The sequence below is a fragment of the Ambystoma mexicanum genome, chromosome 3q (genome assembly GCF_040938575.1).
Source record: "Ambystoma mexicanum isolate Mex_15411 chromosome 3q, UKY_AmexF1_1, whole genome shotgun sequence".
In the NCBI taxonomy this organism is placed as follows: Eukaryota; Metazoa; Chordata; class Amphibia; order Caudata; family Ambystomatidae; genus Ambystoma; species Ambystoma mexicanum.
This window is the reverse complement of record NC_090926.1, coordinates 581,149,930-581,174,550: the sequence shown is the minus strand read 5'-3', so window position 1 is coordinate 581,174,550 and position 24,621 is coordinate 581,149,930. Positions and strand designations below refer to the sequence as shown.

The 24,621-nt window shown below is 46.6% G+C and overlaps 1 protein-coding gene across 1 annotated transcript in view; it reads left to right on the top strand.

Moving 5' to 3' along the window:
• Nucleotides 1-24,621, top strand: part of FOXRED2 (FAD dependent oxidoreductase domain containing 2) — a 397,384-nt gene that overhangs the window by 93,082 nt on the left and 279,681 nt on the right. The window contains exon 5 of the mRNA XM_069654375.1: nucleotides 1,980-2,146. Coding sequence (XP_069510476.1) covers nucleotides 1,980-2,146 — 167 coding nt within the window. The remainder of the gene's footprint in view (nucleotides 1-1,979; nucleotides 2,147-24,621) is intronic.

Sequence of the window (24,621 nt, the reverse complement as noted above, 5' to 3'; positions counted from 1 at the left end):
CCTGAGTTTTCGGGGTTCTTTCACCCTTCTCCAATGGTCCTCTTAGGGTCTCCACTCCTTTGTTCTCATTCCTGGGTTTAAAGTGCTCCTGCATCCTTCTAGCTTTAAGAGGGGAAGCCTCCTCCTGAGTGTGAGCTCCAGACTGGAGCTTGTTGATTGACTCGATAGGTGGGGTTATGAGTGGCTGCCTTTCTAGCAGTAGTCCTATTTTCAGGATGACAGCACGTTGCCCAAGTATTGACAGGGTTCTCGCTGTACCCCTCAGTACTTCCTTTCTCTCAGGGTTCTAGTTCACCAGCTTCGGTCTCTTTCATTTCCTTGTCCCCTCACCTCCAGTCTTGTGAATCCACCCCTCCCAGGTGTACCCATTCCATCTTCGGGTCCACCACCTCCTCGTCTTTGCTCCTCTTTAACAATATTCTTCTCTTTCTCCACGCTTTTCTCTCTTTACCACCCTGACATTCCTCCACTTCTCCTTCCAGGTGTTTCTCTACTCCTCTACCTCTTTAATCAACTATTCAAATTCCCCATTTCTTTCCTCTATCCCCCTATTTTCTTATCCACCTCTTATCAGTGTTCTCACTCCAGCCGTCTACTCTCCTTCTACCTTCTTCACCACTTTGGTCACCTTTTCTCCCCTTTCAGTACCAGTCTTGCAACAGTCGGGATTCTCTAATCCTCTATCTCTCCCACCTTCTTCACCCCTCCTCCAGCCCTCTCTCTTTCTTCTCCCAACCTTCTTGGCCTTTCTCGCCTCAGCTCCAGGTTCCGTCTTCCCTCAGTCTCCAGGACCTTTCCTGTAGCCTCTTGACTCCTTCTTAACCCAACCCTCTGGGCCTCTCCTCCCGCCTTCTGCTCTCCAAAGGATTCAAGGGCTCTGCTCCAGTTGCTTCTGTTCACCTCTACAGCCAGCTTTAAGTGAGCACGTCCACCTTATGCCCCCTTCCATTTGGCACAGGCCTAGTCTTCTACAGGGCTTTTTGCCCGCCTCCCAGCATCTGTCTAGTTTGAATGAACTCTGGTATGCATGCTTGGTATATGGAACTTGGGTGTCCTAGTTCTATGGCACTGTGTAGGGCTCCAGCTTATGCTAGACCGCAGCTACAAGAACCACATCACCATCTTGGCGTTCTTTACCCCCACCTTCTCCTTGGGTGACTGTTATAGTGATCGGCTGGTGTGTCCTCAGCTAAAGATGGCTTCCAGTTCTTATGTGGGATTTACGGCATCGGTTTATCCCTCCTCTTGGGCGGTACACTCTCTAGTGGTCGCACCCTAGGCTTGCCCTCGGGTTGGACTCCCTTAGCTTATCTGTTCTTAACTGTATGAGTGTGGAGGCCTTGTGCTAGAATTTGCTGACTGCCTCTCTAATTTCATGGCATAGGTCAGGTTCCTCTTTTTAGATTAATGTAGTATTTCTGCACCCGCGTTGGGGGTGCCTACTGTGCGGATGCATCCGGATCCACTGTACTGCTTCGCCACTATTCCTGTAAAGGGGAAATAGCAAGCATCTATGGTTGCAGCGTGATGAACTCCTGCCATCTGTGGCATGGTGGGGGTAGCTGGGGACCCTCACCATGCTGCCCCCAAGTCCATCATCACATGGTTTGTAAAACCAGCTGCCTTGCAGACCCCACCAATAACGTTAGGACTTTCTCACAGAACACCTCAAAAGTAAAGCTACAATGACAGCATCCTACTCACAATGCCGAAGGGAGCTTATCAAGATGGAACTGAGGAAAGACATGTCCTTTCTCCTGGAGAGATCCTGCACTTCAGCTGAGGTCTTATCAAATATGTATCCGTGCGCTCATCAAGATTCTCCTGTTTAAAGTAGGGCCTACACTGTGACCATGTTAACAATATTTTACCAACAATGCACCATGGGATCAACACAGTGATTGACCCTGGACTAGCCCATCTGGCCTTCTGAAGTTGCTCTGCTCAAGTTTCTTAGTTTTTTTCTTTCCTTTCTCTAGGACGGTGAAGCTTGTGTCAGGCACTGGGCGTCGCAAGAAGTACCCTCTGATTAAACCAAGCTATGAGGCACGGTCCATTGCTGGGTTGTACGTGCTGGGCGCAGCAAGTCACTCAATTGATTTCCGCCGATCTGCTGGTGGGTTCATCCATGGTTTCCGCTACACAGGTGGGTGCTGTCCCAGTTTTAGGCATTGGCCTTCACGCAAAAAATAATTCTGGAAGAATGTGAGACCAGTCTGGTGAGCCTTTTGATTAGAGTTTTTTTTAATCCTGACTTTGAAAATATTTACTTTCTGCAGATTTTAGTCTCTTCAAGCATCTATTCAGGAGAGAAAAGTGGTGGGAATGTTTTACATGAGCATGCTCTTGGCGATTCCTAAATCATTCTCTAGATTCCTTCAGGCACTGATATAATTTGGTGTACACGGAAACTCCCTAGACAAGAAAACATACCAACTTAATCATTACAGAGAGAGTCTTTTCATTGCAATTTGGCATATAAACCTAGCAAAGTCCTACTTGTTTGACCAAAACACAAGACATCTACTGTCTTTAATGAAAATGTTAAAGAATTGCTTCCTGATATAAGACTGTTAAGGAAGTTTTCCTAAAGCCCTACTTGATAGTCAAACTTTAGTAAGCTATCCCAGTGGTTAGTAGATCCCCAACTCTTAGTATCCGTCTGTACTAGCTCAGGACCTTGGTAGTGTAGCAGAGCAGTCAGTCTTATCTTAAGAGTAAGATGTGAGTTGTTGGTATGTACTCTGAATCTTAGACAGGCACAACAAAGAAGCACTTACATATAGTTATATAAAAGATAAATATTATTTTTACAGCAGAATTACTTTAAATACTTCAGACGTTTACGGTAGAACATTTGGGAATACTAGATAATACACTTTAAAGGGCACTTTCACTTTTGTGTTTGTTCGTGTTACATTTGTAGCAACGTTCTAAAGGGAAAAGACAAGGTTAACGTATTATCAGTAATTGTGCACTCATGCGGTTTTCAACACATCATACAGTAATGCGTTTACTGTGCAAACACATATAGAAAAGTCGCTTAAAGGGAGGAAAATAAGAGGTTAGTGCAACATGAGCTTCATTCAAGTTTCTAAAGACGGTTTCTTCACCTGGCAAGTCTTAAAAGTCCAAAAACGCAACCCTAGCTAAAGGCAATTCGTAAAGAGCTTGAAGTCCGGACAATCGGTGAATAATGAAGAGTTCCTGTGGATTTCTTTCTGTGTCTAAAGTTATTGAAGCAGCAAGTTAGCAACTACAAAAGAGACCTAAAAACGGACTCGAGAAGGGGACACAAGCGGCAGCTTGGCTCCATGGTAAGAGGGGGTTGCCCTGGACACCTCTATGTGCACTCCCAACTCTCTGGAGTGGCTTCTTGGAATCTGGTAAGCAATACCTTTTCCCCACAGTACCTTTAGTTTGAAGAAAGTGTTTGTGTTGGCTCCTCAGCGATGTGGCAGCTCTGGACCCGTCCTCCGGATTCCTTGGTCTGGTGACGAAAGGCAGGACAATGGACAGCAGCTCTCTCAGCAGCAGTCTCCCGGGAGCACCTGTAGCGCAACTTTCAGCAACTTCTTGTTTCACTCTGTGGTTTTGGCGCCCATTCAGCAGCACCAACAAGGGACACTGAACGCCCAGTCAATCTTCTTCGCTTCTTGCAGTCCCACACTCTGGTTAGGGGGTTTGGGCGAGTTGGATCGGATCTCTGGAGTGTCCTTACGGGTTCAGCACAGATTTGGATGCATTCTGCCCTTCCACGACGATGCACTCGAAATGGGCAGCAGGTCTCCTGCTATTGGGGTTCTGCAGCTCTGGAAGCTCCTAGGACCTCGGGAGATGGCTTGTTCTAAAGTTTGTCTTGGGACTGGTTGTTCCCACCAACCAAAGGGAAGGAGTCGCCCTTTTTGGAGCTCCTCTGTCGCATAGAAAACAGGTTCAGGACAGCAGTGGTTGCTACACAGAATTGTAAAGGGTCTACAGGCATCTCCCGTCTTCTTCGGTCACTTCTGTTTCCTGTGGTCGACTTACTTTAAACTCCAGAAGCCTCACCTTTTATACAGTTCACCACACACTCCTCTGCAATCTGTCAGCATTTTACAGAAAGGGGCGTTTGGCAGTCCAATCAGGACAGCTAGACCCCATGTGGGGGCTGGTTCTATTCAGGCAAACACATATACTCTGGCAAACAAAGGACAGACACTCTGGAGCCTAGGCGGGTATTAGGCAGAAACCTGTGCAGTTCCCTTAGGGAACAGTGCAAAAGATTTAAGACTACAGGTGTTGGCAGTAAACCCACTTGGTAGCAGTCTGTACCACCCAGATTTACCTGGTAGCTGTGGCTGAACAGTCAGACTTCCCTCAAGAAGAGTTAGGCAGTATGCAAAGTATACTCAATAAGCACTCAGATACAATAATACAAGCAAACACTGACCAGAGCTTTGGTATCAAAGTATATTGTTATTTATTAAAAAAACACACAGTTGAAACACTCCAGCACTCTTATTGTAAAATATTCTAAACACAGTTACTATTATGATATATACACCCCTTTTTCCTTATTAGATAAATCACAGTAAAACACCACTTATTTTCATACAGAGGTGAGCGCTTAACTAGATTGCACTCTAATAAGTTTGTGAGAAAGGGAGGGAAAAAGACAGAAGATGAAGAGGTACACCACTCTATGATCCAGGAACACTGTTAGCAAGGCAGAGAGCAAAAAGTCACTGGTGAGCCAAAGTCCAAAGGCTGGGCCCACTCTTAGAGGGAGCAGAGCACAAATGCGCCCAAGATCACACAGTAACAGTCTTGCAGAGGGTTCAAGAAGAGTTTAGAGAGGCTTAGAAAAGTTGAGCCAAGGTGTCCCAGGCTAACCCAGGTTCGAAAGCCGGGGGCTAAATCTACCCCGTACAGTCGGTAGCAAGGGAAGCTAGGCGGGACACGGTACCTTAAGTGGGAAGGATCCTCCAGCGGTGGCAGTTGTTCCTGGTAGTGGGTGCAAGTTGCGTCGTCGTCCAGGGGAAAAGAAGATCTCGACTTGGAGGAAAGATGAAGGTCGTTGCACTACCAGGGAAGAAACCAGCCGCAGAGTTTTCCGGTTAAAGGTGATACCTTGGTTTCGCGGTCGTGGTAAAACGTGGTATCCCGGTTGCCGGGGTGCTTGGCACGGGCAAGACGGCCACGAGGTACGTAGGGAAAGTGAAAAGACAGTGAAACTGGTTATCCCCACCACTCAAAGGAAGAAGACTCTCCGGCGGGAGATCTCCTCTGTCGTCGGGAAAAGTGGTGAGGCGGTCCAGCAGGGCTCCACCGGTGGTGGTGTTGTGTCAGGTCGGCTCAGCTTCTCCCTCGTCGGATTCTTGGGTGCTGTGGCGACTTCTGAAGTTCCAGTCCCCAAAGCCCTGCTTTTATGCAGCAAACCCCCATTCACTCAGCCTAGCTGTCACTCAAACATGCTAAGTGGTGAGCCGGCCGGCTCACCACTTGGGCCAATCAGGATGGAGTGCGACTTGAGTTGCCTAGGCAACTCAGTCCAGGGTGCCTAAATTCCCCTCCACCCCTCCTAAGTACCCCAGACAGAGTGGCACCACTTTGGAGGGCTTCTGTGGAGAAGCCCGCCAAAAAGTGGAACAAAGGGCTCGACTTGGGTTGGAATCACAGAAAAGAACACAAACACCATTTTAGAATCAAGTTTTGGCAAAAAATACCCACCAGAGAATTAATATTAATTAAATAAACCGGCGGTATGTTCGAGGCTACCGTAAATAATTAAATAAAGATAGTAGCCTAAAACAATGGGAAATCCCATAGGAAAATATTTGCGGTTGAATATAAAAAGTAGTATCCACTGCCACCAGCCAAAACTCGATCAGGGGGGACAGAGACGTGCCCCCCTCGACTAACAGACCCTGGGGCAATCGAATTGCCCCAGCCAGTACGTCCACAATATGATGGTTTGTACTGGTTCTGTTCAGAATTTAAGACTAGTAAAGTCAATGGTGACTTTACATGCCCTGGGAGACAGTAGTCAGCCCCAGGGTATGGAGTCTATACTGGGGGGTCACTAAGACACCCCTGTGTCACTGCACTGAGGGTGCTGTGTAACACACATCACAAAAACACATGAAACACTATGGAGTAAAAGACCCCATAGCCCATTAAACACTTCTAGATTCAAAGAAACACACTCAAATCATGTCCAAGAGTGAGGGTATAAGAGTCTCACTCTTGGCAGGAGAAAAAAATAAACCCCAAAAATCCAGCAAAGCTGCTGGGGGACTCACTAGGTTAGGAAATTCAGCCTAAACAGAGAATTCTCCCTAACAGCGGGGGATACCTACTGATCTCTTTCCCTCTCTTTCCCTCTCTTTCCCTCTCTTTCCCTCTCTTTCCCTCTCTTTCCCTCTCTTTCCCTCTCTTTCCCTCTCTTTCCCTCTCTTTCCCTCTCTTTCCCTCTCTTTCCCTCTCTTTCCCTCTCTTTCCCTCTCTTTCCCTCTCTTTCCCTCTCTTTCCCTCTCTTTCCCTCTCTTTCCCTCTCTTTCCCTCTCTTTCCCTCTCTTTCCCTCTCTTTCCCTCTCTTTCCCTCTCTTTCCCTCTCTTTCCCTCTCATTCTCTCTCTTTCAAAGAACTGACGCTAGTAATGGCGAAAAATGAAGGGAGGCCCGAAGTTGGTACTTGGGTGCCCCTATTGTGCACAACCGAGGCTATGGACATAGCCTGTGATATAAAAAATGCACAATAGTTGGTAGAACACTGCCACCTGCCATAACTAGGTGATTGTCTACATGACTAAAAAGTCACAGAAGCAGAGAGAAGGGGGATACTACGTATCCCTTTGGCACTCCACTGAAGGTGCGGTGTGCCAATCTCTGTCTATAGAGTTTTGGGAGAGACATTAAGTATCTCTCTATCCATAAGAACTGTAGTTACTTAAGGAAATGGAATAATAATCATAAAGGAGGACCCTAGGGGTCCCCAGCAACACTGCCCATAAGGAGCTGTGTGCTGCAGTAGTAAACCACAATTGTCTTTAAGAGCTATGGAGCAGACAGACTCAATAGTGCAGGTAGATTACAAAGAATAGAGTTCCAAAACACACAGCCCACAAGAATGAATGAGAGGAAAAAGGCTCCACTCAATCAGGATTAAATGAAAAAGGTCCAGCAGTCCAGCCAAAAGTGCTGGGGGTCTCACTAGGAGAGGGAATGAAGCACAATAATGATAAATCCCCCTAACGAAGAACAATAATAAGATGCTCATTATAACAAAAATATCTCAAAGGTTTCCTAAACCTACAATGCCACCCTCCCATAAACACATTCCCAACTGAGAATGTTTTGCCGGAATAAAAACCTTGTTAAAGATTTTATTTTTGCTGCTTTCTGCCCATATGGGAAAACCTTTCTTTTTGTTTTATTTCAACTCCTGACCTGACTTTAAGGAGGCGAGTTAAGCCTTCTGCTTTACGTTCATTTGGTTGCTGAGAGATTTCTTGTAATTTTACAACTGCACACATCACCCTAAAGTGAAGTGCAGTTAGAATAATGTGGTGGGTCAGAAGAAGGACGTGGACACTCTGAGGACATTGTGATGAATCCGGTGGACTCCTCACAGATTCCTATGCGGTAACCTCCTCCCATGTGGCCATGAGACGGCAGCTGCTACCTGATCCTGACCCTGTGGGTGGTTACACGAGGGATGATGATCATATGGGAGGAGACAACTACTGGGGAGAGGGGTTGATTCCATTGGATTAGACACAGTATTCCTCCCTTTTCTCTGACAAAGACCCTATAATACCCAAGTTCTTGAGGACTTGTAGTCCCCCCTCAATTCCTCCTTATTGTGAAAATCAGAAACCCCTTTGTTTGTCAGTCTAGACAAAACTCCATGGATACTCCAAACATTCATGACACACATACAACATCTTCTATTTCTGACATTTCTTTGTGAAAGTTTTGAGCAACATCATTGTAGAAATCCAATTACATCTATGGATTTCATAAAGCCCCAAGCACTGAGACGAAGAAGAGGAGGGAAGAGTTGAGGCAGATTAAGCAAAGTCCAAACACTAACGTGCAGACTAGTTTTATTTAAACTAAAACGCTTGGGACATTTAAAAATGGCTTCTGAAATATCCAGCAAGGCAGTACGGGAGAGAACGGTGAAGGATAAGACAGGCACATCCATGTGGCAGCTCGAGAACGCGAGTCACGTATGCCTTCATGACGTGGCATGGCGTGAAGGAAAGCGAAGCGCAGCAGGCATACCTGGGGGACCGTGGGAGAACCGGGAAATACAGCGGAGCTCCTGGAGGTATGGTTGTGTCGGGAAACTGCATTCTTAGGTCCAGGTCTCAGAAGGAAGCCGGTGAGTGACGCAGAGCTGCAGGAAACACTGGAGAGATGTCCACATCGTGTAAGAAGCCAATAAAGGGATGAAGCTTCACAGCAGAGACCCACTATAAGTCGGAGACGCCGCAAATTACCGGTGAGTCAGCCCAGAGCCATTGGGGACCCCGGGGCATACCGACACACAGACAATCCAATGAATGATTTTATGGACCATGCTCAAAGGCAATTTAAACATAGACAAAACCTAATGTTAAATCAACACTTAAAAGAAGGGCGATTTGAATACCGTCAAGAAAAAGTGCAGCAACGAAACCTGAACAAATACATATGCAAGACATGTCAACGTGGGGAAGAGCTGAAACAAGTCTTACCCTAAGTAAATACATCGGACAGAGCAAAGTAGATGTTGATGTGATATACTGAAAAGAACAGTGAAACCAATAAGAAGTCCTTGTAAAGATAAGGCACCAGGCATCTGACATTTTGAGGAAAAATACCTGGCAGGGAAGTTTACCAGGTGGTCTGTAAAACCCCAGAGAAGGATTCCTGGCAGGAGAGTATATCAGGGAACCTGAAGCGCCCCATGAAATGACCCTAACATTTTGGGAAGATACCTAGCAGCGGAGTATACCAGGAGATCTGAGGATCCCCATGAAAGGTTTCCTGGCAAAGCGGTATACCAGGTAATCCACCAAAGAGGAAATGTATAAAAGAAGTCCTGGCAGCCAAACCTACCAGGCATTTTGAAAACTGGGGGAAGATACTTGGCAGGGAAGAATACCCGGGAATCTGAAAAGTGCAGAAAAGAAGTTCTGATATTTAGATAGACCAGACTATTGAAGTTGTATAAAGACTCTTAACATTTTAGGGAAAATACTTAGCCTAGGAATATACCAGGAAATCTAAAAAGTCCATAAGGGGAGTTCTGGTAAAAGGAGTCCACCAGCCAAATCGTTAAGTTTACAGAACAAGGATCATGTGAATCCAATATAAAGAAATTGTTGTTCAAAAGAAATCCTTTTGCTACAAAGGCATTGTTGGATGTTAAGGAATATATTGTGTGAACAAGAACTTTCTGAGCCCAGTAAACAGACCTCAAGGAATTGTAGGATAAAGAGACACTCTGGTGATGCAAAGAAACTGTTGTTTAAAAGAGACACGTTTGCCATCCTATCTAAAAATCCAGGCGAGGGTAACCATCCTCTTGATCCAAGGGTTTCTCCTTGGAAAACACTTTTGGATTTATGTTTGTGTTTTGATTATAAACACTTTTCCACTAAACATACGTTAGAGATGTTTCCTTGCACCCTTGGTTGTTTGTTTCTAGTGCAAGGGTCAATTTAGAATTCTTTTGGACACAAGGACGGTTTCTACGTTGCTAACTACATGACAAATACTCGTTCTTAATTTTAGTTTCCTTGGCAGGGAACCTCTTTCTTTAGGACACGGCTAGAGAGCGTTTTCCCAACCCATTTCTGTTAAATAAAATGTTTAACAATGAGAATATTACAACTTTGTGTCCGCCTCTCATTTCTGACCCCTCACAACATGTTCCAAATGTTTTTATTAAAGAATAAGAATATGGCCTAACTTTCGCTGCAGCTATGGGATATTTCCTACCTATATATATCTAACTAGAGTGCTTGTAAATTGTCCATGAATGTCCAAATGAATACGCCCCCTCTCCAGAACGAATCTAACCGGCCCTACCGCTATTCTAAATAAACTAAAGCAGGAGAATGTCTCCCTTCACCCGAGGATACTTGTTGCATCAGTCTTTGGATTTCTTGTTAATAGGTAATCTTTATTTAGTCTCAAGTTACTACTTGTATCAATTCATGCAGTTCTTTCATAAGATTGATTATTCTGACATTCTCTTTCTTGTATATTGTTTACTTAGGTGGTCTCTCTGAGCTTCAATTTGCAAGACTCTCTTTCTCTTAGGCTCCTCTCTTACTGTTTTGAATAGCTTGTCTGCTGTTAGGCAAAGTTTGTATGCATTACCCTTTGGGACCACTACACACAACTAGGACTACAGCTGTAAGCAAAACCAACCTTTGGTATAAGTCTGTACTACACAGTTTTGTGGCAGCGTTGCTGAGCAGCCAGGCTGATCTCAAGAGGGAATGTGAGCTGTAAGGATGTTACACGGAGGTCTATAATTGCAAGTATTCAAATAGACTCTTATACTCAAGGTTTCTTGGTAAAACACATATTAATTTATTTCACAGTCACTTATAAAACATTCACTAGAAGGAGGCAATCTATAGCACACAAAAATATACTTCAGTACTTCATAATAGGCATTTGAACTACTTTGAAGGCGGAGCAAAATAGCATTCAGAGCATTTGAAGTAGGAGCAAAATGCTTCAGTTAATAAAACGGATATTACAGTTTCTCTTAAACAGTGCAAATAGTTTGAGTTCCCCAGAGGAGTTGATTCAATGCAATAGGTTAGGCCAAAGTCAATGGCCTAAAGGCTTGTATAGGATAAAGCAGTTCTGGAAGTTAAACGGAAAAGTCTTTGCCAAAGTTCTCAGAAGTAGTTTGTAAAAGAAAGATTCATATGTTGGGTCACAAGTTGACTAGGCCTGCTAGTTGCCAAAGTTTCAAGCACTTTCGCAGTGAGAGGTAAGTTCTCTCGGTCAGGTTTTCACAGTACCTTACAATGAAGAAAAAGATGCAGCTGAAGACGTCTGTTCCTGGCAGTTCCTGCAGATCTCGCTGTTCCTGAGCCTCCGTCGTGGGGACAAGAGGTAGGATGTCGGGGGACTCCTGCACTACACTGGGACTGGTAAAAAAGCTGGCAAAGGCAAATCTTCAATTCCGGTAGCTGTAGTCAAGCACACAAACTGGTGTCCTTCTCCCTGGCTATTCGGTTTCCTGCAGCACTCTGAGTAAAAAAACAACCAGTTCTGAGAATGGTATCCAGGTGGTTTACGAGTTGATTGGTCCCACCAACTCAAAGGGAGAAGTCATCTTTGAAGGGCTTCTCTGTCGAGATGAACTTGGTGATTCGGACCTGCAGCAGGGCTTCACTAGGCAAACCAACGGTCCAGGAGTTGCAGCAGCCACCCTCTTCCAGCTCATCTTCGGTTCTTTCGTTACAGTGGTCGACTCTGCCTTCCATGCCAAGAGACTCGCCTTTTATCCAGTTTCCTCCCATTCATTCCAGCCTAGCTGCCACTCACCCAGCAGGGTGGCTGCCCTTGCCGTACAGTCAGCCAGCCAATCACACCAGAGTGCATTTGGGTCTTCTAGGAGACTAAGCACAGGGAGTTTCGGGCACCTTCCTCACTTCCTGCTCACCCCAGACACTCAGGCGTCAGAGGCGATCTTGAGTCCTGAAGCCCGCTAAAGTCGTAGGAACAAAGGGACCAAACCTGGTTTGGCGCGCAGAGACAAACTCTAGAAGGACCTTTCCAAAAAGAAATGGCGAAAAAAGATCATCGGGACCTGTTTAAACAAAGGGGGCTCAGATGGCATCTTGAAAAACATGGCTCCTGCAATTTAATGCTACCGGTGTTCGCGGTCGGGAAAAATAATGGTAGTTCATGGAAAAACGACTGACTCCATTTTGAGAGGAAAGGGTAGCATTTGATTGCTAAATGAGCTTCTAGACATAGGGGATACTAAGTAACCCCTTCAGCATTCTATTGTAAGATAGTGTGTGCTGCGTCTAGGAATTTGGGAAGACTAGTAAAGTCAATTTCACTTTACTTTCTCTGGTAAACAGTAGTTTATCCCAGAGAAGGTATTTAAACCTTGGGACAGCCTAAACGGCTTCCCTGTGTCACTGCATTGAGGGTGCTGTGTGTCACAAATGAAACGATGATGCCTATGGATTTGTCTAAAACTCCATAACCAAAGAAAATAAACACAGAAAACAAACAGAATTAAAAAGTTCAAAGTCCCAAAGTTTAGCAAAAGAGCTGGAGGGCTCTAAGGTAGAGAGAATTAGGACATTTATGAGAATTCTCCCTAACATCTGCTTTTCCTCTTCACAGGGTATTGATATCCAACTTCTCTTGTTCTCCCTCTCATGGATTTCTATGAGCTTTTCTCTCACATTCATATCGTTCCTAAAGGGTTCTCTGTACTTCTATTCATAATATTCTTTTTCTCTTATGTTCCCTTTGTTTTGTGTTGGAGGTTTGGATTCTCTTTCTTACATAAAGCAATTTAAGTTCATCTGTTCTGTATTCAACCTTTCTTTAATTGTACTGATACGAGTTTCTTGAAGTATTTAACTATTCCCTTTTGGTCTCCCAGTCTTCCCCTTCTCCCTGTTAAACGTAGGGGAATGTCTCCAGGCTCCGTGACTGTCTGGAAGCTTCTCTCTCGCTCCTCGTTTCTGTCGGCTCACTGTCACCGACATTCTCTTCCTGAGAATTCTCTCTTGCTCCCACAGTGTCCCAGTGTTCCTTCAGGTAATCTTTTGGGTTGCTGCTTCATTATTGTGATGGTATTGGCGTTGGTTTGTGGGCTGCCTGCCCACCACTATCATTTGTGGTCACGCAACCTCTTTGTTTTGGGCTCCAGCCCTCTCTTCTTGCATCTGGGATATGTCATGTCTCTGGCATCTCCCCCCTCAGTTCAGCGCAAGCTTGACTTTTGCTGGCTTCTCATTTTGATTCTGCTTTGCCTCCTTCAGGTTGTACCTTGGAAGGGGGCCTCCCTTGCCTGTGTATGTGTTCCTTGTTAGGCAAGATTGTATGGAGTACCCTTTGAGTGCACTACAACAACCCTGACCGCCTGGCAATAGGAACCCAACCTTTGGTATAAGCTTGTACTACACAGGTTGGTAGCGTGTTGAGCAACCAGGCTTATCTCAAGAGGGGTCAATGTGAGCTGGAGGGGAGTTACACAGAGATTCACAGTGACAAGTATTCAAATACACACTTACACACAAGGTTTCTTGAATAAACAATTATTTATTTATCAGTCAGTTAGAATAACCCTTCTTCAGAAGGGAGCAATATAACAGTAAATACACACTCTTAATATTTCGAAACCAGGAGTACCCTTTTGGGAGGGCCCACAGACATTACCTACACCCTCAGGTGACTTCAATAGTTAGGGTGCTGGGGGCATTAATATATCACTGTTGCATTTAGAATCAGATTAGTTTGTCAAAGAGAAAGTTTATTATGACACAACAAGAGATCTCACAAATATTTCTGAAAGCCGGTAAGTACTTTTGTAAACCCCGACCCCCCCCCCCCCCCACCCCTTCCAATGTAAAGTTAGTTAACCCTTTCCTGGAAGGAAGACCAAACACATTCACAGAGGGAAGAAGAGTCATTCAGGGAGCCAGGCTAAACCAAAGTCAATTGAGCAAAAGTCTAGGTGAAACTGAAGCACTTCTCAGAGGTAGGTAAAAGTCTTGCACAATGTTTTAAAAGTCTTTGTGGATGGAAGAATTCAAAGTAGGGCCACGAGCTGTTCAGGCTTGTGAAGTAAAGAAGCTACAAGCCGTTCTACACATGGGTGTGCAGTTAAAAAGTAGAAAACATTATGTCGAAAGTCATAATGTCGAAAAAAAAAAATTCGAATGTTTTATTTTTTTATTTACATGTTTTTTTTGGGTTCCACAAGTAAAAAAAAAAAGGGGGTAAAACAAAAATAAGATTACAAAAAGGGGGGTTGGCAGGGGAACCCCCCCATTTCGAACAAAAAACAAAAAAGAAATTGGAAGAAAAAAAAATTCTACTTTTTTTTCAGCATTATGACTTTTGACATAATGTAATTCGAAATTATCACTATAAACCCTACACATGTAACCAAGCAAGTCTCCAACTAGGACACGTGGCTACACAGCAGGAGGTAAGTTCTCTTAGACATTACAGTACCTTTAGGTTGAAGAATAAGTGCAGCAGATGACTTCTGTTCATGGGCAGCTCTGCAGATCTCACTGTTCCAGGGCCTCAGTCGTGGGGACAGGAGGGAGGACTTCTGGGGACTCCTTCACTGCAATGGGATGGTCACCGCTCGCAACCAGCAAACCTCAAACAAGTGGCACTTCGGTGTTTCAGCTCTTCGCGTCTGCCGCAAATAGCAACACCGCGGTTTCTGGATGTCGAGATGGGCTTTCCTTGCATCTGGGGTCCTGCACTCTTTGAGGGGGCTCAGGCTCGGTCATTCGTGCTTCCTGGGAGTCTGGTGGATCATCCTGGAGCTCTTGGCCAACTTAAAAGCAACGCACACAATCTGGTGTTCCTCTCCCTGGTGTTTCAGTTTCCAGCAGCAACTCTGTGGAAATGCAACCAGCTCAGAGAAAATGTCCAGGTGGCTCCCCTTTGCGGAGAAGCAAGGAATTCCCTTGATTCGTCACAATACGTTGTATCCTTATAACCTTTTCTTTTGCGTTACAAATGCAATGTGTTCAGGATGCGCTGGTGGCAGCAGATATTTCCCTACTGTGTTTTGAACTGTTTAATGGCGCATCCTTGCCTGTCCTTTAGCCATATTGTTTTTTGGTCTTCTTTCTGCTCTCTTGGGGCCAGATTTGCCTTACATGGAATGTCCTTTCCCAGGGTAAGGTGTGGTTCTGTGTGTGTGTGCGCGCGAATGTGAGAGCTGGCACGGTTTGGTCCTTTTCCACATCCTGGTGCCTTAATGTCGGTTGCTGGGCAGAATGTGTGGCCAGTGGCTAGCCATGATTGCATAGCCACTGCCGTTTTGAATGGTGCAGATCCCTTACTGTTGGGAAATATTTCTCTTTGGCAACTTTCCGTTCATATTCTATGGACCTCTTAGCTTCACTCGCCTAGAGCCTTTTGCTCATTTTGTCATGGGGGAAACTGGTCAGTCCTTCAGACTATCAGTACTGGAAAAATACATTTCCCTTTTTGTCTTTTACTTTCTACCTTTTTGGTATTGTTTTGACAGTGCACACATCTTACAATGCAGTGACATTTAGTATCACCCTCGTCCTTTTACACTTGTTGAGGTTTTTGGTTACTTTTATATGTGCTGTGACAAATCTGAGGATGTCGTCCCTTCTCCCCTAGGGGGAGACCTTTACCATTAGGCCAGGGCAGCATCCACAGTACAATAGTCCCCCTGGGGGTCGTGCACTGAGGGAGGATGACATGTGGAGGGGAAGCCCTCTATGGGATTGGGGCGGCTTTTCTCATGGCAACGCAGTATTTACCCCACTCTAATACATCCAATCGGTTCTCAAATACCAAATCTTCCTCCCCTCCCATAGGTAGAGAAAATGTACTCTGTTGCAAGGTCAGTCACTTCAATATACGTGACAAACCTAAAATACAAGAGAATGCGAAGTATCTTTCCTCTGAATTGAAAACAAGTACTGTGAAGATCGTGCAGAGTACAAGGATCACTCAGAAGAAGCAGAGTGAGCGGTCTAGGATTTCCCGAGATGTCATTAATCTGAATGAGTACAGCTGGCCGAGGGGGAACTGCAGGACTCCTGCACCGACCGGGCACAGAGAAGCAGGGGAAGAAGCCTTGAAGCGATAAACCGAAAGTGACTGAAGTTGGAGGGACCATTGGGGTTGCTGCCGATGCGTACCTCAGGGCACCACAGGCTCTGGTGAGCCCTTACAAGGCAGGATGCGCAACCGGGCAGAGGGACGCCTGCGGAAACGCTGCACACCCTGCCAATCACCAGGAAGCTGCCAGAGCCTCGAAGTACCACACAGAGGCTGGGTAAACGCTGCTACCTAACAAGAGGAAGGAAAAAGGTATGCAGGTTTGCCAAGAGACAGAGGTCCGGGGGATCTAGAGAGTGAATATGAAGATTGGAGACATTAGGTCTGGGACCCTGAAGGGACATTGCGAGTCTGGGTCCGCACTTACAAGGAAATGAAAGTATAAGAGGGTTAGGGACCCTGAGACACCCGAAGAGAAGAGAATTGTATGTTTGGCAGGAGAGTGAACTGAACAGATTTGAAAACAAACAGCGAGTCTGGGACCTTGACCCATATATCAGAGAGCAACCAAGATAACAAGATTAGGTGTTTGGCAGTAGAGTGAGCCAAAGACCTACGATGATACGAGAATAAGTAAAACAGAGGAGTCATATGTTTGGCAGGAGAGCAAACCAAACGCATATATCGTCACAAATTGCAAGTCTGGAACCCGCACCTATGTGAAACACAAGCGCCTAAAGAAAGGCAGGAAAGGAGGGTCTGAGACACACGTGAAAGAGACAGTCCGCGAGAAGGCACTAGCTTGGTTCACTTTCCCACCAAGCTATATTGTGATTATGGGACTCGCACCCGTGTGAGAGACTGAAAGGGTCAAGGACCCCGGAATTGGGGAAAAGGGAATCTTACATACTATAACAAACTGTATCAAGTTGACAAGACAAAGGATTGTGAAGCTAAATAACATATCCTTGTGGATTGGCCGTTGACATTTGTTTAGGAAGATAAAGGGGCTCAGGAGCTGAAATGGAGGGAACCTGAGAAGAATTTTAGGGCAACGGAGCACAACCCTAGCTTGGGAATCTTGCACTTTTGAACATTGTTTATTTAATCACTTTTCATTACCAGAAAGGCTGGGAACTTTTCTCATGATTGAAAACACAAAGAACACTTGTTACTTTAAGAAGAGACCATCCTTGCACAAGTGACTTTAGATTACTAGTGTTAGGGACAAATTAGGTTTTTGGACAGACTCTTTATTTTCGAACTTCCCGACAATTTTACTAGTTTCCTTTGAGGTTGGGAAACAACTCTTAGTTTTAGGAATAGAGAGGCATTTTTCCAACATTTTATTATTTAATAAAAGTTTATATCGGATAGTATAGCTCAGTGGCAACACGCTCGTCTTGGAAGCAAGACGACGCAGAGCAACACCGGTTCGAATCCCGGGTGTGCACTTAGAAACTTCTTTGGTATTAAGCACGTTATAAATAGCCAATTATAATTATAAAGAATATCCAGAAACATGCCACCTTTGTGTCTGAGTCTTACTTCTGCACAGTTACAGTGCCTAAAGACAAGCTGGTGGCAGCAGATACTTTAACCATTTTTGCATTATTTTTAGTGTGCACATTTGCGTTTACCGCGGCTGGCTACAATATGTGGATAGTGCCCTAAAATTACCATTCCACGTGATTTGCTGCATGTTGTTTGCCCATATTGTTTTTTGGGCTTCTGCCTTCCTTCTCGTGAAATCCCTTATATGGTCATGCATTCGCCCAAGAAAGCTGCTGCTTTCGCGGGCTACTGCCAGCCTGGTGTGTGTGGACCCAGGATGCGGGTGGGACTGCCTGGTCCAACTTGACATCTTGGGCACCTAAAAGTCCAGGTGAAGGGCTTGTAAGGAAGTCATGGTGGCAATTGTAAAGACAGACACAAGTGATCACAGTTTAAGGGTGTTTATTAAACTGCAAAGGTAGGTTGGAAAAATGCCTAATCGAAACCTAAATCTTAGATGGGAGCAAGCTTCGACCATCAAATAAAAATAAGGCAGTCCTAGTGGCGTTGTGTCAAAATAAAAGGGCCTATACTAAGAAAACCCTATTGCCAATCCTTACTCTAAATACAAAACAAAGTGTGGGCTAATGTTATTAAGAAAGAAGGAAGTGTTCACATATAACAAGTCAGGATGTGGTACTTTGGTTCTCCCTTCCCCACGTTTTCAGCACGGGACAAGGTAGGACTATGGAGCACAGCACATGCTCTAGCTTTCCCAGCACAAGCTAACAGTTCCACTTTCAGCAATTAGGGCTTTCGGTGGTTAAGTCTCTTTTCAACCAAAAAGTCTCTTGCCTCCTTTTCACGTATACATTGGGTGATGCTTTTCACCCCTGGATCCCCCTCTTCGGCTCAGACCCTCTCGAATGTCACTTCTCTTTGTCGGGTTCTTTGATAGGTCAAGCATTCAAAAAGGCTTTCCCTCTATATTTTGGTTTGTTGCACTCACGGGTCGGCTTTTCACCCTTGGATCCTCATTTTCTGGGCTCAGATCTGACTCGACTGTTTGCCTCCCTCGATCAGGTTCACTATGGCTTTCAGTGACACTTATCTGGTGACTTTCGCAAATTGTAATGTTTTCGTGTACAGTTCACTGTGGACATCCCTCGGCCGGATTCACTTTTGTCAACACACTGTTTGTTTGTTTGTTTAGTATTTATTATGCGCACCGGACCCTGGGGTATAAGGGCGCAGAAAGTAAGAATATGTACAGCTTAGAGCATAAGTTACAGGTTACAGTTACAGGTTACAGAAATTACCAGTTACAGGTGCAAGTTTACAATACAAGTTTACAATCGTATGGTACAGATGCTGTGTAGCAAACAGGCGTAAGCATTATCATAGGTTCAATTAGCAGTTACTGTCGTTAGCCAGTTAATTACAATTTGCCTGAATTTGGAAAAAGAGTGTTCTAGCCTCGCGGTAGTGGGTAATTCGTTCCACAATTGAGCAGCTTTGACTGGGAAGCTAGCTCCGCCTATGGTGGTCAGTTTAAAGCGTGGTACTTGTAGGCGATTGGTGTAGGCAAGTCTGGTTTGTCTTGTGGGGTGTGATCTGGTGAATCTGTCCTTTAGGTATTGAGGGGCTTTGTTATGTAGAGATTTGTGTGTGAGAGATGCAGTTTTGAGTCTGATTTTCTCATGGGTGGAGAGCCATTTGTGTTTCCTTCTTATTGCTGTAATGTGTTCTCTTCTGGGGATGTTTAATGCCGCTCGGAGGGCCTTATTTTGCTGTATCTGGATTTTGTTGATGATGGATTTAGTGGCTCCTATGTATAGTACGTTACAATAATCTAGTTTACTGTATTTCGGGACTTAAGACTTTGCCCCCTCTTTATCGGGCATGCCTCGTTCAGTTTCACGTTTGCCAATCTGTTAATCACACCTTTTCTCATTCAACTCTTACGATGCGGGATTCACTTCCCTTAGCTTTACAATCGGTCAAAGACTTTCGACTGTACAGAGGATTTTCCAAGACCCATTTATGGCCACTTTGACCCCTCTTCTCGCCTTTCCAAAGGTCTTCTGGTTCTGGTAGTTTCAATAATCGGGTAATCACCCAGAGTTTCCTGAGTGAGCACCCACGTGGTGCCTGACTCCTCTGTTGCTGTTTTTCCCCCTTTCACATCAATCGCAAATTATGCTTTCAAAGTTCAATTAGCCGTTTGCTACTTTTCATGGTATCAGGTAATGTTGTTCCTGTATATAATGTCACCATAAATATTGTCGCCGGAAAACCGCATAGGACACTATATATGGGGACAATATATGGTGTAAATGGGAGCAGGGGTTGCGTGGGTGTCCGCCCCTCCTTATGATGTCTCTGCAAAAGAAAATTATGCTGAGACATCACATGGAACCCTTTTTGTTCAACACAGTTTGGTTCCCCTTGACTCACCGGCTGTGAGGAACCGCTTGGCTTTCTTTCTGGTTGGGGTCAAGGTTGGTACCACAGAGACAAGCGTTTCTCCCAGGTTTGGTTATCAGCGAAGGAAGGTCTTGTGTACTGTTGACATCTGCTGCAGCACACGCTGGCTATTGTTTGCGGTTTTACGATTCCTTCTGCAGATGTTTCACTGGCCTTGGTCGGAAAGGGCAAGGTTTCTTTTCTCCTTGTCACCCTTTTGGTATGTGCCGTCTTTCTCCTCCTCTTGAACTGCTGTGCTGACTTGGCTCTCGCGTTGTGCGGTCTGCCTTGCTCGTCTGGTGCTCTTGTGCTCCACCTTATATCCCTGTGGGGAAGGTAAAGGGCCGTCAGGTGTGTGTGGTTCTGGTCAAGTGCCTGACTTTGCCTGACCCTGGTGTTGGGACATGTCAGGTAAATAGCTTGAGCATTAGTCCCTCGTCCTTCGTAATATGCAAAAGTGTAAGCATCAGAAAAGGGGGGTAAAGTGCTTGTGTATCTTACATGGTAGGTTGGGGAAACGTTGTCGGAAGAAGGGGGATACTGCATCTCACCCGTCAGTGTCCCTCTTCCACTCCCCAAGGACCCCCCATCCAGGTGATCCTCCCTCACTGGTCCAACCCCAGGAACCGGATCCAATAGCGATGGCCGTGTCCTGGACACCTCGATGACACCCCCCCAGTGACAAGTCAGTGAGACACCTTCAGGTTTCTCACAGGCATGAGTGAAACCCACAATGGTCACTGATCGGACCACTGCTGGCTGTTTAAATGGTGCAGATTGTGGGGGCGCTGTTGCGCTGAAGCATGATGGCAGCCTGAGTGCCGAGCTCCGGATGGGGAGAGATTATATATAATCAAAACAGCCGTATTGAGACCACAAATCCTTTTCTCCTTGCTGCGGCCGCGGTGGGAACCATTACACCACATGACCACGGATTTGCAGAGCTGAGGACCCTCTGTGCGCGAGGCAACGGCTGACGCGAGAACCAGCGCTGCGGCTCCGCCGGCTGTGGGCACCCAGCTACCACACACCACGGCGCTGCCGGCCTTCTAGGGGGAGGAACATCTCGCCCTGAAGAGCGCGCCGAGCGGCCACGTCCCAACCAAGGACACTCTGCGGGTCCCCGTACCTGGCCCCATCATTGTGCCCAATCCCCAAGGACACGCTGCCCTGAGTACTGCTGTGGGCTGCGCCGCCGTCTGGAAACGGGATCCTGTCACGGCTCGGCCCCCCCTACCGGGGCGCGGGGCCATCGCGGGCAGACACCATTGCCTGCACGAGTTGCCGGCCCCCTCCCTGCCGCCTCCCTCGGATCCGGAGCACAGAAATAAAGGCAAGTGAGACACGGCGGGGAGCTTGGGAGTGGGGAGGCAGGCCGCTCGTGCACTACTGCTGGGCCAGCGAGGATCCAGACGGCCCCCCCCGCTCATAGGGGGAGGATGATGGCGGTCACAGGCAACTAGGCCGGTACTGCAGCGCAATACCACCACCCCGGACTTGCTGCGGGGGCGATGGACACGGGTCAGCTCCCGAACCTTGTGAGCCTCCCCCCACAATTCAACATAAACACATATTGCAGGCCAAACTAGGGGACTCCACACGGGGCCCTCCAACGCACACAGCCCATTGCTGCCCAAGGATTCATGGCATAGTGGTGGCATACTGTGCTGGACCGCGGAATCGGCATCTGTGCACCACCGTTGTACACGTCCGCGGCAGGGCAGCGAGTGGCTGGCCCCGGGATGCCACCATGGGTGAAATACTTGAACTGCCCTCCCTCTTTATGACCCCTCCCTGCTGCAATCCACTGGCGAATTAATGGTACCAGAAGCGTTGAAGTCAGGAATGTATCCATAGACGCCCTAACCTGTGTTACAAACCCTGCTGGGTCAATATTAGGACCTCTAAATAACGCCAAAGACTCTTCTATCACTCCACGTTTCTCTGCCCATGGGCATAGGCCAGTCCTGACCACCAGAACCTATCCTGCACACGTCTCCCGCCCAGAACGGATGCTGTTGGGAAACTTGTCTTCCCCAGGCATCCCTTGAGGTGTCCCCCGCTGCTGCGACTATAGGCACAGCTCAACTCAGTTTGAACGCTGCCGCCTGCGGTGGTTCCGTGGAAGACCAGAGCTGAGAATCAGTTGTTGCTATACACTCCTGCATTTCCGAAAGAAGGCCGTGAACATAACTTAACTGGGGGCACCCATGTAGGCTCAGCAATAAGAAGGTCCGTACAACCAGTGGCCCAGGTACCCCTATCCCAACAATCGGGGGCAGGGAACCCCAATACCTCTGACCATCCACACTCACCCTTGGGCCTGGAACCCTTTCCCTGTCGACAACATGACTAAGGGCGCCGGCGCAGGGAAAAAAGCAAAGCTCGTTGAATATGTTTGCAAAAACACAGTCCAAGCTGGCTGCCGAGATCATAGAGGAGGCACCCACCACCTCGGCCCCTCCAGCCCCTGATAACTCACAGAAGATGCTAGAGTATATCCGTGAGGGATTCACCACGTTGCACACTGAACTCAACGATATGAATGGCACCATCTCCTCTATAAAAGCCCATATCGAAAAGACTGACGGCCGAGTGACCCAAATTGAAACAAGGGTGGGGGCCCGCTGAAGATGACCTGGGCTCCCTCCGAGCTGCGGTTTCCACACTCTCCAGTCGAGTTTCGGCAGTTGAAAGAAAGAATGACGATCTCGAATCTTGCTCAAGGCGGAATAACCTGCGCATTATCTAAATACCCGAGGACAGTATCAAGGAACCTATGGTGGACTACGTGGAACGCATTCTTCTAACACTCCTGGATGCACCGAAACTCTCCTCGCAGTTCGCCGTCTAAAGGGCCCACCGTTCCCTAACTGCAAAGCCCAGGCCCGATGCGCCTCCACGTCCCATTATAGCCAGAATCTTACATTTCTGAGACCGCAATGCCCTCCTAAGAGCAGCTAGGGCCAAGGGTGAGTTGCTTCTTGGAGCGGCGAGGGTCCATCTCTACCCGGATTTCTCAGTCGCTGTTCAGCAGGAGCGCAAGACCTTTATAGCTGTGAAAAAGAGACTCCGAGACTTGGGGGTTAAATACTCCATGCTATTTCCTGCAAAGTTAAGAATCGAACAGGCTAACCAGACATTCTTCTTCACTATCCCGGAGGAGGCGTCAAAGTTTATTGATGAACATTTCCATGGGTGATCTCCCATCACTACGTTGCACCATACTTTGATCTGTTGGTACCAATCGTGCCTCCACTGACAATAGACCCATAGACTTCCATGATTATGTTGACGGCTATGCCTTGCAGGAGTGTATCGGTTATCGATTTTGTTCCTTTCTTGTACAACTGATCCTCTAATATGTCATCCTCATTAGACTTACGTGCTCATTGCGTGTGGAAATAACTAATATCCTTAAGTCCACGGGCCGAACTGGTGATTCCAAGCCGGCTCACAGGACCCCAGGCGTAAATGCCACTGTACTGAGGGTGGTTGTGGCTATGGCTATGCAGGCGGTCACGGCCCCCTGCGGGAACTCACCAACGGGTTGCTGTTGATTGTTTTTTGAACCACTGATCCTCCACTCATTCGGCCTATATTAACCACTCTAATTACTCTTACGCTGTTGTAAATCTCCTTGCACTCTCCCCAGTCCGGTGTGTCATCGCCAGGCCAGCTAACAGGCCCCCAAGGCGCTGATGCCAAGAAGTTTGCGGTTGTTATGGTTTTGTTGGGGTATCATTCTTCTGTTTGGGGGAGAGATGTGGGTGGCGGGGGGGGGGAATGGGGTGTTATGTTATTAAAGTCTTGACGACCACCAGATATGTCACACATACTACAGTATCATATCACAGGCACACGGACAGGGTGACATGCCTGCCCAAGCTGGATCGGCAGTGGCTACTGCTAACCCTTAGACTAAAATCCAACCAACATCCCCACGCGAATGGCGGATAGTAGCTTAACCTTCATGAGCTGGAATGTGAGGGGGCTGGGTAACCACAGAAAGATGCGGCAGATGCAGCTTTATGCTGAGCCCCATGGGCTAAAAACGTATGCTTACAAGAGACTCACGCCCTATCTGAACAATGCGAATAATTTGCTCAACAATGGGGACCCCAGAGGTATTACACTAATTACTCCACCTAAAGCCGTGGTGTCCTCACTCTGATACACAGGAACCTTACGTTCTCATGCTCCCACTCACAGATAGACCCTTTAGGGAGGTATGTATTAATCATAGGCCGACTACAAAACCAAGAGGTAGCTATCTTGAATGTATATGGGCCGAATATTGATGACCCTGACTTTTACCTGCACCTGGCCTCCGTCCTGGAGAGTTACCCCCTTGTGCCAATATTATGGGGAGGTGATTTTAACACGATACTAGACATCAACTTGGACAGATCGGGCTCTAGACCCCGCCAGCTATCCAGGGCAGCCTATACCAGTCTGACAACGCTCCCTCGACTGGCAGTGGTGGCTGCCTGGCGCCTTATGTACCCAGACTCTCGCACATACTCCTACTATTCCTCAGTGTACGACTCACACTTTAGGATAGATAGATGGCTCATATCAGACATATTGGTCAGGTGCCTGTCCCATCTGGCGATCCTCCCTACAACTTTATCTGACCATTCACCAGTAACGATTTCATTGAATTGGGGTCGTGACTATGACAAAATAAGACAGTGGAGAATGAGACCTCACGCCCTCCTAGATCAGGTTTTCACCTCTGAACTAGAATCCTCCATTGAAGAATTCTTTGATATTAATACGGACTCTGTGTCATCACAAGCCACCCTCTGGGAATCATTTAAGGCCTACACTAGGGGGGTTGCCATCTCCAAAGGGAGTGGTATTCTGAAGGGAATCCGTGCAGACATTACTAGTAGCAAATCGA